The sequence below is a fragment of the Nomascus leucogenys genome, chromosome 10 (genome assembly GCF_006542625.1).
Source record: "Nomascus leucogenys isolate Asia chromosome 10, Asia_NLE_v1, whole genome shotgun sequence".
Taxonomy (NCBI): domain Eukaryota; kingdom Metazoa; phylum Chordata; class Mammalia; order Primates; family Hylobatidae; genus Nomascus; species Nomascus leucogenys.
Window position 1 is genome coordinate 68,870,644 of NC_044390.1, and position 18,503 is coordinate 68,889,146.

The window sequence follows — 18,503 nt, forward strand, 5'->3', positions numbered from 1 at the left end:
GAAAGGATTCAAAAAAATGTTTGTAAAGCGTTAGTACAGTACCTGCCACATAATAAATGAGCCATAAATGGTGGCTTTTATGATTCACAATTGGTCCCAATTGGAATCCTGCATTTCCTCTCTTGCCAGCCTCATTCTTGGCCTCATACTGCGTCAGCCACATTCCATTTTCCCAGATGTGCTGTGCACTCTTATGCCTCCATATCCTTATAGATGCTATTCTTATTAAGTAGTTCCATTCACTACATCATCATATTCAGTTGTTTTTCCTACAGTGACTCTTATAGAAGAGCATCTGTCATTTTTCTTCTTTATTCGTAGTAAAAATTTCCCAAGATTGTCTCCAGCACCTTGGCATTTCACTGCTATAAAGAGCATGTCTGGAGATTTCACCATGTGCTTCAGCAGGTAATTTATAGATAATTTTTAACCGACACCAATATTTCATACCTGTCTCAGTATTCATTCTTAGATGACCACATTTTTAATACTTCCCCATATAGATCATCACCCATTTATTCCAATTATCTGGATTCCTAACAAAACATTTTCCCATTTTCTTTAGTAACCAATTTTCCCATTTCTTTGTCATTATTGTTTGAAAACCTAAATATTACATCCCTTGTTTCCTTATTCAGTCTCAAAGAACTCAGGTAATATAGTCGAAACCTTAGAGGCCAGGAGAAGTGGCTCATGCCTGTAATCTCGGCACTTTTGGAGGCCGAGGTAGGAGGATCGTTTGAGCCCAGGAGTTTGAGACCAGTCTGGACAAAATGGCGAGACCCCATCTCGATTTATAATAATTTTTAAAAACTCATAGAAATGTCTCCATAGATAAACTACTCAGTAGGTAATAAGAACCACATCTTTAAGGGTATGGAGGCATAAGAGTGCACAGCACATTTGGGAAAATGCAATGTGGCTGACGCAATATGAGGCCAAGAATGAGGCTGGCATGAGAGAAAAAGCAGGATTCCAATTGGGACTAATTGTGAATCATAAAAGCCACCATTTATGGTGCATTTATTATGTGGCAGTTACTGTACTAATGCTTTACATTTTTTTGAATCCTTTCAGTAATGAAAAATTTACAAGGTTCACTGTATTCTGTATCAACAGATTTGATTTTTCCAATTGCTTTCAAGTATGGGGGCTTGCCTTCACCTTGAGTACCTAATCCAGGAACTTGGTCATCCACCTGCAACATCTCTAATCTGTGAAGCTGGAAGGTGATGTTTTTGTCAGCCCAGCATCCCTCCCCTCCTTCCTTGGGTAAACATCTCCATCCCTCTGGCTACAGAGGTGGGCACAGAGCCCAGAATGAGCCAATCACAGTAACTCACCTCCCACTAGGATTTTCTATATTGAAGCCAGAGAGGAAACTTCCTGCCTTTCTGGAGTATGTGAGCCAGGAACTGCCATGTCCTCACCAAGGAGAGAAAAGCTGATGTGCACAGACAGGCACAGATAGACAGTGCTGAGCAATGTTTCAGGAAGAGTATCTTCCTCTTGTACCCCTCTTTGTTTTAGTTAGATTTGTCCCTTGCAATCCAAGTTTATTTAGTGGCTAACAATTAATTTTGTAGAGACTTGGGTGGAAAAGCTGTGTCTGTTACTTAATAGACCTGAGGTGAGGCACTAAACCTAGTTAGGCCCCAGTTCCCTCACTGATAAATGGGGATATGGTGTGGATGAAATGAGATTATGAACATAAAGCATTTAGCACATAGATTGTGTACAGTAAGATGTAGCTGTTATTAGGGCAAGTGAGAGGAGAAAAGCAATTAGACTGACAAGAAGCCCCCTTCACATCCCTTTAACCACCATGGCTCTATACTCCTGTCACAAGGAAGCCTGGGATTTCCCTTAAAATATATCACAAAGAAAAACAGAGCATGAATAAATGTGGCAAAGTCCTGATAACTGTTGAACAGATGAGAATTCATCTATTGGTCTTTTTAAAATTTTTTATGGTCTTTTTTAAAGAAAGATCTGTTGAGATTATCATCCAGTTTCTCTTTTGGTGCTGCTGATGTGGTGAATTGATTTTCAAGTGTTGGGCCAAATTTGCATTCCTGGAGTAGGCCCCGCTTGACTGTGAAGTGTTGTTCTTCTGGGAATAATTGAATTTGGCCTGTATTTTGTTTGGGATTCTTTTGCAGTAGACTGCCCATGGTTTTTGTCTTGTGGTATCTGAGCCAGGTTTTACTGTTGGGGTTGTGTTTCAAGGGATGAGTTGGATGATACTGTATTTTGCTTTTTTCTGCTCTCTGGAAGAATTTGTGTGGGACTGGTGCTGTTTCTTCCTTAGATGTTTTGACCTAAGTAGTGATTACACTTTAGTTTAAATCCTTGATCTGTTATTATTTGTATACTTCTTGGTATATGTAGAAATAATTTCCAAAATGAACACTCTTGCCAGGTGCAGTGGCTCACACCTGTAATCCTAGCACCGTGGAAGGCCGAGGCAGGAGTACTGCTTGAGCCCAGGAGTTTGAGACAGCCTGGATAACATAGTAAGACCCTGTCTCTACAAAAATATAAACAAAATTAGTCGGGTGTGGTGGAGCATACCTGTAGTCACAGCTGCTCAGGAAGCTGAGGTGAGAGGACTGCTTGAGCCTGGGAGGTTGACGCTGCAGTCAGCTGAGATCACGCCACTGCTCTCCAGCCTGGGGCAACAGAGTGAGATCCTGTCTCAAAAGAAACAAACACAAAAAAACACTTTTGAAGACATAAGGTAGGTTAAAAAAATCCTTTTTAATTAGAAAATGTATCAGTTTTTTAGCTAAGAGCAATGTAATCATCTCACCCTGACTAGACTAGGAGCCTCACCTCTGGCCTGGACAACAGTCTTTAACACGAATTTTCATCATTACCATCATCACCACCACTGACATTTAGCAGGCAGGACTATTTGCCAGGCACTGGGCTGCGTGTGTTGCACATGTCATTTCCTCTGATTATCACCATAAGCCTCTGTGGTAGCTACCAGTATTGCCTCCCACATTTTGGCAGAGAAAGCTAAATCATGGCAAGCAGTGTCCAGGATCCAGGACTTGAACTCCCGTAGTCTGACCTGCAGTGTGTGCTCTTCACCCACATGTGCCACAGTCCTGGGGAGGCAGCATGGGCTAGTGGGGACAGGAAAGAGGGACAACCCGGGTTCCCACCCTACCTCTTCCTCTAACTGGTTGTAAGACCTTGAGCAAGTCATGTCATCCCCCTGGCCTTAGTGTCCTTGCCGATAAAAAGCAAGGGTTCGTCCAGACAGTTGTTTTGAAACTCTGCCTGAAGGGTCTGGGAGCTGGAGGCAACACCTTGAGAATCAGGCAGGAGGAGCAGCCTTCCTCCTTTTGTATCACAGAATGCTGTGGTTAATATTTTTATCTGTCCAAAATTCATGTTGAAACTTAACTGGCAATTTAAAAGTATTATGAGGTGGGGCTTTCAGAGGGTAATAAGTCATGGGAACAGAGCCCTCATGAATTCAATTAGATGTCTTTATTAAAGGGCTTGACAGAGGCAGTTTGTGCCTTCCTGCCCTTCTGCTCTGTGAGGACACGGCATTCAAGAAGCCATCTTAAAAGCAGAAAGCAGCCCTCACCAGACAACTAAATCTGCTAGCCCCTTGATCTTGGACTCTCGGCCTCCAGAACTATAAGAAAACAAATTTCTGTTCTTTGTAAATTACCCAGTCTGAGGTATTTTGTTACGGCAGCACAAAAAACTAAAACACAGAGTGATCTTTTCTATAGGATTTCATGTGAACAAATGGTTCTGACCATCTGACTGCTCATCAACTTCTGAGGTTCCTCTGTTCTAATGGTTCTACTGAATCACAGAATCATTAGAATGCCTCTATGAATAGCCTATGATTGTATTATCCATCCCATTATCAAGCTCCTAATTAGGTATGGACTATATTCATCTAACCACAGAAATCGTCATTACAGACAAATGTTCATTTCTCTAACTTTTCTAGAATAAATCTCAGCTTTTATAATGAGATCCAGATATCCTAAATTTTACCATATGATAAATTCCATTTAGAAACTATTTTCCCCCCTATAAAGCAACATTCTTCTGTATATACTAATCTTTCCTTACTTTCCACTTAATTTTAGTAATGTGCAGCACAGAACCTGATACATAGTAAAGGCACTCAAGTGACTGCTGAATCTGAGTAACAGTAAACTCAATCCTCAAAGATTTAAAAATCAAAGTGTCAGACAAAAATTTAACTTTTTATGAGATTTCAGTTTTTGAAATACACAACTCTTACAGCACAAACACAGTATTTACATTTCAACTTCTTTGTACAAAAGATATATGCCATTTTGAAAGAATATTGTTGAGATCATGATCTAAAATACCTGTCAGAGTTACTCATGGAATCTGCTCTTCACAAATCCGTTGTATTATGACATAAACAAAATATGGCTAGATGCCAAGGTTTAACCATACATAAAAATACTAATTCTCGGCTGGGTGCAGTGGCTTATGCCTGTAATCTCAGAGGCAGGTGGATCACCTGAGGTCAGGAGTTCGAGACCAGCCTGACCAATATGGTGGAACCCCCGTCTCTACTAAAAATACAAAAATTAGCCAGCTGTGGCGGCATGCACCTGTAGTCCCAGCTACTTAGGAGGCTGAGACGGAACTGCTTGAACCCAGGAGGCAGAGGTTGCAGTGAGCTGAGATTGCGCCACTGCACCCCAGCCTGGGCAACAGAGCGAGACTCTGTCTCAAAAACAACAACAACAAAAACTAATTCTCAGTGATTGGCAAATGATGGCCTGAGGGTCACATCTGCCTGGTGGGCAGTTTTTGTACAGCTGCAAGCTAAACATGGTTTTTACATTTTTAGAGGGTCGTTTGAAAAAAACAAACAAGAAGAAGAATGTATGACAAAGACACAGGTGGCCTGCAATAATTTACTATCCAGCCTTTTACAAAGAAAGTTTGCTGGCCTCTGTTCTATCAAAAACCGACTGAGAGAGATAGCTACTGGAATATACCAATGAGTATTAAACAAGACACCACTGTAATGTGCCAGTGCCATCAGCACTACTCATTTCTAAAATGAGGCACTTCTGTTTGAATATGTACATTTCCAAAACATAATTACATCTGGTAAGTAGTACTGTTACTAACTCTAGCCCTTTGAAATTAGACCTGCACATGAAATCATAGTATTCTTAGGGGCTGAAGTCAATAATTACAAAGCATTTCAGATTGTCAATCGTTGAGCTCTTCAGTAGTTAGTGGTTTAAGACCATTTACAGTCTTAAATATTAATAAAACTCATAATTTAGGTATTGTCAATAAAAGGTGATATTGCTGCATTATTTAAATAACATCTATAAAAATAGGTTTAGACATCCCAATTCATTATACTCAGAAGCAAGAATAACTAGTTAACTTAGTAACTACTTATTTTAAAAATGGGAAATGAAAAAAAAAGTGCAAAACTTTAGCAAAAGGCTGTGGAATGCAAAGACTGGGGCCTCTTAGCAATCACTCCCAGCTGGCATAGGCTTCTCATAATAAAGTTAGTCTGCAATGACTGCTGTGGGAAATTAACAGCTGTCTCTTGTCAGTGAGCCTTTTTATAAAAAGGATGACAGGTCCATAAGCAAATTCTTTAAAAGTAAAATCAGTTCAGAGCTGCTCAACACACAAGTTTGCAGTGGGTTGGTTAAATAATTCCTGGTCAGTGGGCTATATTCATGCCACAAAACAGCATGGTACTGGATATTTTTCTTCTTCGGACCAAACTGCTAAGCATCACATCACAAAGACATCTCTGTGAAGCTGAGTTTTAAAATACTCAGTAAATGCTGAGGTAGATGGTTTTCAAATGAAGATCTTCTATACTCTGATTCGATTGGGACTAGCTTCTTTGTGTATCCTCCTTCTGGGAAATATCTTCCGCTTAAGTGCAATTAACTAAATGATGAAAGACAGAAAATACATTTTAATACTCACGTTGATGAAAGAATATAAGTGCATCAAACTTTCTAAGAGCCATATGACCTTAATCATTTCCACAATCTTATACATAAAAAATAGACAACAAACAAATCTCCATCATTCCTCTTCCAAAACAAAAACAAACATTAGTTTTGTTTAGCTTTGTAGGGATAATATGCCTAGATAAGTGCCCACAAAGAGACCCAAGAGGATTAAAATTATTTCAGCCCATGCTTCATTTTTCTAAGACCTACAACTACAGATTTTTACACAGCTATTACCAAAGCATATTTATTTTCAAGATGTCCATTTGTCAAGCCTTTCTATTGAAGGAAACTGGCTCTATTTAGCCTTAAGACACTGTCTCCGAGTTTGAAAATGACTATGTTTGTAAGATAGGATTAAAAAACAGCCTTACACCTATATTGAAAATCCTATCAGCATTTCTCTCCCCTCTACTTAACCTAATCACAGTCATTGGAGAACACAGGTAACACCCAATTTAAAAATGGATTGTAATATAAAAGTTCATTTGTAAATTAGTAGCTTAGAACTTGAATGCTTTTTTCTCATAAAAAGTTTACCCATAATACATCTGAAATAGAAAACCAAATCAACATTATAATAAAATTTCAATTTAAAAATGTGGGTTTTTTTTTTTTTTTGAGACAGAGTCTCACTCACTGTTGCCCAGGCTGGAGTGCAGTGGCGCGATCTTGGCTCACTGTAACCTTCACCTCCAGGGTTCAAGCAATTCTCCTGCCTCAGCATCCTGAGTTGCTGAGACTACAGATGCCCACCACCACGCCCGGCTATTTTTGCATTTTTGGTAAAGATGAGGTTTCACCATGTTGACCAGGCTGGTCTTGAATTCCTGATTTCAAGTGATCTGCCCACCTTGGCTTCCCAAAGTGCTGGGATGACAGGCATGAGCCACCGCACCCGGCCTAACATGTGCTCTTTATGTTTTCCATCTAGGATTTCTATATTTACCCTGTCTTCCCTCTCCCCAACCATGTAGGACTGGCTTGTTCCTTTATCTGTAGGAGGAGGCAGGGCTTTGCCCAAACATAAGACACCACGGTTTGAATGATGAGCTGGGATTTGGGAGGGGAGGAAGAGGCAGCATTGGCTGCTTTGTTTGTGAAGGTGGCAGGCATGGCAGGAGGAAGGAGTCTGACTCCAGTAGAGTGCAGGGTGTTGGGATTTAACCTGCCCTTCCCTTCCCTCTTCCTTCCTCTCTAGTTCCCTATTCTCTACTGGTATAGATGACACAGAGGAAAGACTGACACTCCTCTTCCTTTCCATTAATGGCTGCTTCTTTGAGTCAGGGTTCCTTTCCTTCCCCATCCTAGGTCAGCACAGCAGACTCAAAGGTTTCTCACTGGACCCTGTTCTAAAAGCAGGTACAGCCTTTCTGAGCTTTTTCATAAGACTTTTACCTGCCAGGAACAATGGTAACAAACATCAAGAACAAGATGTACAATCCCTGGGAAGCAGATGAAGGTTAAGTTGCTGTCCTGTTCACCTGCCCAGTCTCTGTTTCCTGAATTTCCTTCCATTTACAGCAAGAAGCCCATTCATTTATCCTAAAACTCTCAGTACTTAGGTGCTTGTCCTTCTTGGTATAAGTCAACTTGGTGTACGTTTCATTTGAGTGACAGCTAGAAAAGCTCCACTCAATAGTCACCTTGATTGGAGCAGAGGCCAAGTCACTTGCCACACCCAAGTCAGGTCAGTAAAGATGCCCATTCCCCTCCTTCAATCCTTTGTCTTCAGAGTATTTCATATGTGAATAGCCTAATGAGGACTCTCTTATCCCTTTGTTACCTCACAAATCTCCCTCCGACTTCTGGACACTCACCTCAAGGAGGCTGCGTGTGTACATGCATGCAGAGGAAAGCCCAGGTGTAGAGGGGCTGACAAGGAGAGGAGGAAGGAGGAGAGAGGAGGGAGAACTCCTAGCGATTGAAAGAAAGATAAATGGGAGCTACCGGTGTGAGTGGGACCAACACAACGGAACCGTGGGATGTCTGAAGACACTGTGCTCACTCAAGGAAGCGTGAAAGAGAGGAAGAAAATTGGAGACCCATAGAAAATTAACATTAGATAAGGATTCTAGATGGCTTTTTGGTTATAAATACTTAGAGCTACTTGGTTTTAGCCTGATATCTACAAGTTAATCTGTTGAGTTCCAGATAAAAAGAATACTGGTAATGGATTTAGAAGAGAAATGAATAAAAGACTGTTATATTTGCTGCCTGAATATTGTGAAACATATTTAACATATTCACATATGAGCTACAAGACAATAAGAGAGGTTAAAATTTTGATTGTAAATGTGTATCATTTTCTAGATGCTAGTATACCAAGAAATACCATTTAATACCCACATAAAATATATAAAACTTACCTGCTCAGCAAAAAATGAGAATACAGTAAACATAATCAATGTTGCTAGTACACAATGGGTCCAAAACTTCAATTTGTCTCGATAAGCCCTCCTGTGCAGAGAGAGAAGAAAGCAACTATGTACTTCTGTATATGGTTTCACTACCATTAGTTAAGCATTATTTATGTGCTAGTTTTATAAAAACAATGTTGGAAAACACAAAAACATTGTCTTGCAATTCTAAAATGCTCACACAATATACATTTCCAACATGAGTTCAGATTTTTTATTATGTCATAGTAAATATTATACTTGAATTAGTAAAGTTATCCATGCAGGGGAGAGGACTTCAAAAGAAAATTACTTCTGGCACTTAAACAAAACCACTCTTTCATTCATTTTTATTCACTCATACTTATTTATTCACTCAGTTTCTTGATAAATACTTCCTGTGGATATGGAGAGATGAACAAGATGAAGTCCCTGCTTTAAGTGTTTAGAAACCTGAGGTGTTGCTGACATGCTGACTGATGACTTGCCATCACATAAGACAGACAGAAATATGCATTATCAAAAGCAAAGTCTTGTGAAAAACTTAGAGAAATGAGGACAGCACCACAGAGATGGTGGCATTTCCTGTAAGCCTTAAAGGGGACAGGAAGCATATAGATGAGAAAGAGAAAGAGCAGTAGAGTGGCATGGTGGCCAGCTGGGCCCTACAGGACTGAGTAGAGTGAATCCATGTGGCAGCATGGGGGGAACTAAGCCAGGTGAAGGTGAGAGGGTGTGAACTGCAACTGCTTTGCAAAACCACACCGTGGGGTCTGGACAGAACACTCTAGTGGGAAAGTGGATGAAACAGACAGGTGGGGATATGTGTGACATAATCAGGGTAAACATGTTGGCCATTTGAAGGATGGACAAACAAGGAAGGCAGGCAGTTTAGTTTTAGTCCAGGCATGAAAGGAAGCAGTGACAATAAAAAGAAATAAGCAACAGAAGAGACATTCCTGAGGTAGAATCAACTGGACCTGGAGCCAACAGAATATTGGGGATGAAAAGAGGCAGTACAGCCATTTCCTCATCTGTAATTTGGAAATAATGAACAATTGGTTACGAAGATTAAATAAAAATGCTTACCATAGATTTAGAAGATATGCTAGTAACTACCAAACTCTGGCCTCTGTGCTGAGTTACAGATTCTCATTTTCCACTGTTTGGGCGTGGGTGTCTCTACCTCAAGTCACACATCCAAAATGGTACTCTCCCACACACAGCTCTTCCCCTTCTATTTCCCACTTCTGTTAATAGGATCATAACCAGCTCTGTCAACTAATGTCTAGTGTCATTCAGAATCAATGTGGATTCTTAAAGAGCTAAGCAGCCACAGACTACAGAGAGCTAATGCCCCAGCCGCGAAAGAACCCATCCAATGAGCGCCTGCTATGTTCTAGGGAGGCACTGTGGACTCAGCAGTAAGACACCATCTTTGCCCTGGAAGAGGGCTCACAGTCTACCGAGAGAGACAAACACAACACAACCAGACAGATGGCTGTGCAGTGCTATACCCCAAAAGGAATGGGCTTCTGTGGGAACAGGAAGAAAGTCAATGCAGGCAACTAGGGAAAGATGGCATGGAACTCAGGGAGGAAAAGAGAAACAAGACAGTTTCTAGAAAGCAGGGCTAGCAGTGAGAGACAATGCAGAACTGAGCAGGATGAGGAGCAAGCAGCCTCCAGGGCAGGGGAATGACTGCAAGAGCACCCACACCTGATTCACACCATTTGTACAGCACAGAAATCAAGGTCCCCTCAAATTACTTTTAAGCCCACTTCTTTCTTATTCAAATGGACCCTTGAGGGTAAATTTAGTCACAAATTGGATTTGGAGAGTTAAGACTTAGAACCACCTAATGATCTTTTTCCTCTGAGTTAAGGGAAAGTGAAAACTGTGAGAAGCCATTCCTTGCCATTTCTGGGAGACAAGACCCATGATTCAGTAATAACTTCTCCTTATGAAAATAAAAACATAAAGATAGCAGCAATATTCATCCTAATTGTGTCATTTGTCTAACTCCAAGACACCAAGGAGTTCTAGTGCCAAGGTCTGCCAATTTCCCCTTTAAAGTGTCTCCCAATTCGTCTACTGCTTTCTCTTTATTGCCTGGGCTGTATCCTTGGTTCACACCTGACTGTTTCTAGGACTAGTGAAATGCTTATATACTTGTCTCCCTGCCTCCAGTTCCCAGGCAACCCTGCCCCACTCTAAGTAACTTCTTCACCACTCCAACCTCCCCACTAATACTAGTTATCATCTCAAATCATGAAGTCTGATCATGACAAACATCTAAAAAAAAATCTCTCCTGGGGGTTCATTCTCAAAAGAAAAAAGTCTAATTCAAATATAGCCTTTCACAATCTTTTTTCTCGACACAGGACTTACACCTCTGTGCCTTTGCACATGCCATTTCTTCTACCAGGAATGCTCTTTCTTACATGGAAATGTCATTTTCATAATTCAAAATCAAGTCCAAATGTCACCTTCCCGTAACAGAATCAGCTGGTCCTTCCTACGTACACCAACTGCATTGAACTCTTACTGCCGCCCTCAATATACCGTATCACAATTTGCCTGGTATCTGTCTCCCTGGATAGACTGTGAGCATCTCAAAGCCCAGTACCACATGCCTTTCATCTTGGTATTCCTAGCACCTGGCACAGAGAGGCAAGCAAAGGGTCAAAAATCTTCCTAAACTGAAAGATAAAATTATCTTTATAATTAAATGTTGGCAATGGCAGTAGAATGAAAGATGAAGAAAACTTATAAAGCAGCTTTGGAATATAGTGGAATGTGCAGAAGACTGGGAGTCAGGCTGGATCAGCCACTTGCCAGCTACTTCAGCCTGAGCAAGTTACTCAACTCACATTACTATGTTCTCATCTGCAACGTGGCAATAACAAAACTTTTAATTGTAGAGAGTAAATATCTTGCCCAGCACGGTGTTTGGCATACGACAGGTTCTCAAGAAAAAGGGTAGCTACTCTGACAGCAGTGATGATGATGAAGCACATTTAGTAGGTGTTGTAGGCCAGAATCTGGGGAATGGGCTGCCCAGGTTCATACGTGGGCTCCCCCATTCAGGCTGCGATGCCTTATGCAAGTTACTTCCTGTTGCTGTGCTGAGGATAAAATGGACCTACTACAGAGTTGTTAGAATAGTTAAATGAGAAAGTGCATGAAAAGCTCTTAGTCAAGTACCATGTTACAGTTAAGTTAAAAAAAAAAAAAAAAGGCCTTAGTAAGGTACTTGTTACTTAAACACTCAATATTGCTAGTGATTATTCCCACAGTAGATACTCAATAAATTAGCTGATTTAACAAATATAAGAATGAAAATTAGGGCTGGATGCCGTGGCTCATGCCTGTAATCCCAGCACTTTGGGAGCCTGAGGCGGGAGGATCGCTTGAGCCAAGGAGTTTGAGACCAGCCTGGCCAACCTGGCAAAACCCTGTCTCTACCAAAAATAACAAAAATTAGCTGGGCATATATGCCTGTAATTCCAGCTACTTGGGAGGCTGAGGCATGAGAATCGCTTGAACCCAGAAGGTAGAGGTTGCAGTGAGTAGACATCATGCCACTGCACTCCAGCCTAGGTGACAGAGCAAGACTCTGTCTCAAAACAAAAGAAAACAAAACAAACTGCTTAACTCAATCCTTTACTCATTATAAAGTTTCCCGCTTGGTTATAAAGGCTAACCAGATAGTCTGGTTGTTGAAGTACTGAATGAAATGGCTCCTAGTACCTTTCCAGGTTTACACTCCACTATTTCAATATGAATTCTCCAACTAAGCTGGGCTAGCCCCCAAATTGCCCTGATCATTCCTACCTCCAAGCTTTTGCTCATTGTTCCCTTCTCACCACTTCTGAGATTCTGCCTTCAGGACTTACTGAGCTGACTATCAGCTCAGTACATACCGACCTCATGTACCTCTCATTTTATACTAAACAATCCCTTCACTTACACATTGGTCAACAAACAGTTGAATAAATGAAGTTCCAACTAGACTGAAAGTACCCAGTTACACGTTTTTTCAAATCCCTTAAAATGCAAATAAATGTCTTTCAAATATTAAATGCAATAAAAATTATAACTATAGATTTTACAAAGAAATTACAGAGCAAATAACATGTTAAATAAATTTTGGCCGAGCACGGTGGCCCACACCTGTAATCCCAGCACTTTGGGAGGCCGAGGCGGGCAGATCACCTGAGGTCAGGAGTTCGAGACCAGCCTGGCTAACATGGTGAAACCCTGTTTCCACTAAAAATACAAAAAATTAGCTGGGCTTCGTGGCACATGCCTGTAATCCCAGCTACTCAGGAGGCTGAGGCAGGAGAATCATTGTACTCAGGAGGCAGAGGTTGCAGTGAGCTGAGATTGTGCCATTGCACTCCAGCTTGGGCAACAAGAATGAAACTCCGTCTCAAAAAAAAAAAAAAAAAGAGAAATTTCATAAAAAAAAATTTCATCACTAACATATAGATACATACGCATGTATACACTCACACACACACATGCATATATAAAACATGAGAATTTACCATTCCTGCAGCTCATGCATATGAAGGAAACGGTTTCGATACTCTCTTGGCAGCTCAAATTGGGAAGGTATGGGGAACATGGATTCATAGAAGTCCCTGAGAACAGCCTTCACTGTCTGAGCATCTTTATGATTGTGGTCAATGTTGTCATTCAAGCAAACAAACTTCCTGAAATAACAGAGAGCCAGGGTGATTAGTTACATACGGATAATCCTGACCTAACAAAACAAGGATGTGGATTCCAAATATATCTTAAATGGACTTATGTCCCAAGTTGGTATATTTGCTGATATGATTCTCTGGGGGAATGATATTCTATAAAATTTTTCTTTAGATATTCCTCACCTATAAAACAAGAGAACTAGGGTAGATGGCCTTTTAGCTATGGGAGTAAATTAATTTAATGACTTCCTTTTAGAGTGTCCTGAATTAATTGTTCAATAAATGTAGTTAACTGACTAGAATATTTTGTTGGCAGCTAGCAAAGACAATCAGTGGCCAGGCATGGTGGCTCACACCTGTAATCCCAGCACTTTGGGAGGCAGAGGTGGGCAGATCACCTGAGGTCAGGAGTTTGAGACCAGCTTGACCAACATGGCGAAAGCCCGTCTCTACTACAAATACAAAAATTAGCCAGATGTGGTGGCGCGTGCCTGTGGTCCCAGCTCTTCAGGAAGCTGAGGCAGGAGAATCGCTTGAACCCGGGAGGCAGGGGCTGCAGTGAGGAAAAAAAAGAAAGACAATCCATAAGTACCTAAAACCAAGTTCTCTGAAGGCCATGCACAGTGGCTCATGCCTATAATCCCAGCACTTTGGGAGATCAAGGTAGGCTGATCACTTGAGGTCAGAAATTTGAGACCAGCCTGGCCAACACGGTGAAACCCCGTCTCTACTAAAAATACAAAAAAATTAGCCGGGTGTGGTGGCACGCCTGTAATCCCAGCTACTCGAGAGGCTGAGGCACAAGAATTGCTTAACTCAGGAGGCAGAGGTTGCAGTGAGCAATCTTTAGATTGCACCACTGCACTCCAGCCTGGGTGATAAAGTGAGACTCTGTCTCAAAAAGATTAAAAAAAAAATCAAAACCAAGTTCTCTGAAATGATAGTTATATTACAAAGAAAAATCATGTAAGTAATTGAGAGAGAGAGACAGTGCCTTATAGCTACAGATTATATGAATTTGGTAATTTCTGCTTACTATGTCTCTAACCAAGCTGTAAGATGCTACAGTTCTGGCAAAAAAGCAGATTACAGTGGTGCTTCCTTGCTTGTTTCAAGTTCCTTTCAAGGCAAAGGTCACTAAACTAAGGGCCCATTAAAGTGCCTTGTAGGTAGGCCAATACTTTTGAAGTAGATTCACCAAAATTAAAAAAAAAAAAAAAAATCAAACAAACCTGATAAAGCCTTCAGATCCAACTACCAATTTATGGGAAATACAAGAGACATAGAAACTTGTTAAACAACTAGGATTCAATCGGAGAAGGACAAAGTATAAGATAGCTATAGAATCTATAATCAGATTTCTTCATATACACATGCAAAAAATTATATGGTTAAAAAAAGAGAGATGGAGGGAAAACCCACAGATTTAACTTCAAACCAATAAACTTAAAAACCAAAGAAACACGTAAGTCTTTATGAAAGTTAAGAGGAGTGAAAGGTGTACATTGACAAAGTAGTTGGTCATATGAAGGAATCATTATTGATTTTTTTAGGGTGATAATGGTATTGTGGTTATATTTTTAAGAATCTTTATATTTTGGAGACACATACAAAAAATGTGGAGCTAAAATCATACAATGTTTGAGATTCACTTAATATTAATCAGGTAGCAGTGATGGAGTGGGTGTGTTTAGATGAAACAAGGTCAAATATAAACGGAAGTAAATAAATATAAATCACTTGTCTTTCTACTGAAGAAGGAAGTTTCAGTTGTTGCCTACACTTCTGAAGAAGGAAGACAAGTGAGGGGTATGTGAAAGCTCATTCATCTTTCTCCAAACCTGGAGACTGCTTTAAATTAAAGGATACTAAAGAGCTATGTCAACCTAATATAATATATGAGCCTTGAGACTGTATCTTGGATTAAAAACAAACAAAAGAGGCAGACAACAGCTATCAAGGGCATTTGGAGGCAACTGGGGAAAGGTTGAAGGCAGGCTATTAGATGGTATTATTTAACCAATGTTAAAGTTCTAGAATGTATTAATGGTCTGTGGCCTGACGATGAAGCCACCACAAGCAGAGCTAAGAAAGTCAGAGAAAAACAAAGCCTAGATATTGTCTATCCCAGACTCCCTGTTAACGGGATAAACATGTCCTTAAAGCTGAAGTCAGTCTGAAGTCTAGTTTTCCATGCCTGACTTAAAATAAGCCTTCATCAAAATAAAACAAAACAACATAAACAAGGGTTATGATAAAATCTGTTCAGGTACACGAGAGGCAGCTGGGCCTGGCAAACTATGGAAAAAGCCTGGCTTGCTATGTTTCTTTTTACTAAACCCTTGTCCCTTTAAGTACCATGAAAATGTCTATGAATATTCTAACCCAGTAAATTTCAAATTGGCACAAAGACCTAAAAGTATAGGCTACAACTAAAAACTGCAAATTCTCACATTATTACTACACATGACGGAGAGAGCTCATCAAGAAAATGAGGGGAAGTCTGTACTCCCATCAAAATTGGTTCTTAAAAGCTAAAGTTATTTTAAGAAATTAAAACAGTAAACTTTAAGTGGAGGGAACAGCATATGCAAAGAGGGCTGTACGCTGGGTAATTATTGTAGCTTATGGTTTGCTTGGCTTTTGGGGAACATTTTGTAAAAAATCAAGTATTTTACTGGATTACTGAAGACACTAAATAGGTGTTAAAGATTTTTTTTTTTTTTTGAAAATTCCAATTTCTTTCTCCTCCAAGTAAGAACAGGATTTGTAGAAAAAATATAATGGCTTTAAAATGTCTATAAGGTTCACATCTTTGATTATTTATAATTAAAATCCTAACTTCAGTGAGGTAAAACTAAAGACCTCCAAACGCATTTAAAAGACTCAGAAATTAAAAATACTCAATTTTAGCTGGGTGCAGCAGCTCATGTCTGTGGTTCCACTACTCAGGAGGCTGAGGTGGGAGGATTGCTTGAGCCCAGGAGGTCGAGGCTACAGTGAGCTGTGTTTGCATTACTGCACTCCAGCTTGGGCAACAGAGTGAGATCCTGTCTCAAAAAAATATAGTTTATATGCCAGTGTCTTTATTTTCCAAAGAAGTTGATGAAACACCTATTTCCCACTAAAGTTAAAAACTCAAAAATGCGTATTTTTAGCACATTTTATCAAACCTGCTAAAGTAACACTTAAGGGGCTAGTAAAGAAATTGTTAAGGCTTAGGTAAACCTGAAAATTTATTCATCCCCAAAGGATGGCTGGAGTATACTGGATTAAGGTTCACATTTACGGTAGCATTCCTTTTTCCTCAACAGCCAATCTCAACTTTACTTTGAATTGCTGAGACAAATCTAACCATCTGAACAACTGTTCTGGAAGTACCTTTTTAGAAATGCCACAATTCTAAAAAGGCATTTCTAGAATGTCCCAGCTGCCTGGCCTCACCTCCCCACAATGCGATCTGTCCCTGGGTCTCCCTGAACAGCTTGTTATTAATAGAACCCAGTTCTTAGAAGTTCAGGCTCATCCCTCTGCATGGGGGACCCTACCTCAACTTGCAACTCCTATCTCTCACTCAACCCCCAGCTCCAACACTGCCTCCACTGTTAGGCCTTTTGGTCTGTTCGATACAGAAATAAGCTACTCCCTTCTCTCCAGTCCTTTTACTCAGGTTTATTTGCATAATTAAAAATTATATATAAAAATCAGTACCTAGGGTTTTTTCTTATGTCATCCAACTGGCCAACCACATGAGAAACGTTGGTACGAATCATTTTAAAAGCAATTTCTTCTTCTCCCATGATTTCAAACCTAATTATCAAAACGTATTTGAAGAGTTTAAATAATTACATGGATATAAAAAATAAAACTTCAATAGAAAATACATTTTTTAAAACCGTAGTGGACTCAACATCCACAGATGTTTAAGTAACTTAAACTTTTAATACTACTACAGCAAACAATCTCATTTAAATTTTAGAACAGTGCTTAATAGACAAAATATTGTAGAATTATGAAAAAGCCAGACCTTTGTGATTACTCTTATAGTAAACAAAGGGAGTATGTGTGTACTACTTACCTATATTTGTTTTTGTCCTTATATGCTTTGTGGATTTTGTCAGTTACTGGTTTACAGTTTGTTACTAGACTTTTAGTGACCGGTGGCTATGAGAAAATATAAGTAGATCAGATATCACATCAGAGCTGAAACTAGGGCAATTTAGTCCTAATCTAAGTTCTGATTTTTAAAACTTTGATTCTGTTCTCTCTGGAGGTAAGAAAAACACCAACTGTGACTACATATACATCTTTTTCATCTTTAAGAACATACTGGCAAACAATTACTACCATTTATATAATAGAAAGTCTATAATGCATTTTTCACAAACCAAACCTGAAGTACTTTATCCTATTGGATCATGCCAAAAACCCCAAATAAACTGCTGAAGTACACAGACGAGCTGCTCTTCTGTTATCAGCCTGACTGCGTACCAGCTCTGTGTGAGGCATCTGGTGAATTCCTGACCCACAAATAGTCTCATAGTCTCATTCTTTTTTTTTTTTTTTGAGACGGAGTCTCACTCTGTCGCCCAGGCTGGAGTGCAGTGGCGCGATCTCAGCTTACTGCAACTTCCACCTCTCAGGTTCAAGTGATTCTCCTATCTCAGTTTCCCAAGTAGCTGGGATTACAGGAACCCGCCACCACACCCAACTCATTTTTGTATTTTTAGTAGATACGGGGTTTCACCATGCTGGCCAGGCTGGTCTCGAACTCCTGACCTCAAGTGATCTGCCCGCCTTGGCCTCCCAAAGTGCTGGGATTAAAGGCATGAGCCATCGCACCCGACCAATTTTTGTATTTTTTAGTATAGAAGGGGTTTCACCATGTTGGCCAGGCTGGTCTTGAACTCCTGACCTCAGGTGATCTGCCCACCTTGGCCTCCCAAAGTGTTGACATTATAGGCATGTGCCACCGTGCCCAGCCCTAGTCTCATTTTTGACCTGCTGATTCCTATCTGCCAATCCCACTAGAGCAAATTCCTTTAAGGCTGATACCAGGTCTTACTCCTCTATTTATCTCAACTTTATTAATTTGGTAATGTTAAGTCTTAGCACATTTAGAGAATTGGCTTTTCAGTGGCACATATCCATATACTAACCCATGCCATATGCTAAACTGATCTACATGTGATAGGCAACACTCATACTATGTGCTCTGATGGCTCCTATGCTGACCTCTTTCACCACCAATGGCTCCACTTGTCACACTGTGTCTACTCATGAAGGGAGGTGGTGTCCTATCTGCAGTCATGATTTATACATGGCTTGAAGATTTGCAAGATAGTAATTTTTTAAAAATACCACTTCAT

At 40.2% G+C, this 18,503-nt stretch overlaps 1 protein-coding gene across 2 annotated transcripts in view; it reads right to left on the reverse strand.

Moving 5' to 3' along the window:
• Positions 1-4,228: 4,228 nt before the first annotated feature.
• Positions 4,229-18,503, reverse strand: part of GNPTAB (N-acetylglucosamine-1-phosphate transferase subunits alpha and beta) — an 86,191-nt gene continuing 71,916 nt past the window's right edge. For both annotated transcript variants that reach the window (XM_030821276.1, XM_030821277.1), the window contains 5 exons: positions 17,213-17,298; positions 16,846-16,944; positions 12,973-13,140; positions 8,390-8,480; positions 4,229-5,952 (listed from right to left, as the gene is read on the reverse strand). In XM_030821276.1, coding sequence (XP_030677136.1) covers positions 5,875-5,952; positions 8,390-8,480; positions 12,973-13,140; positions 16,846-16,944; positions 17,213-17,298 — 522 coding nt within the window. In that variant the 3' untranslated portion in view covers positions 4,229-5,874. The remainder of the gene's footprint in view (positions 5,953-8,389; positions 8,481-12,972; positions 13,141-16,845; positions 16,945-17,212; positions 17,299-18,503) is intronic.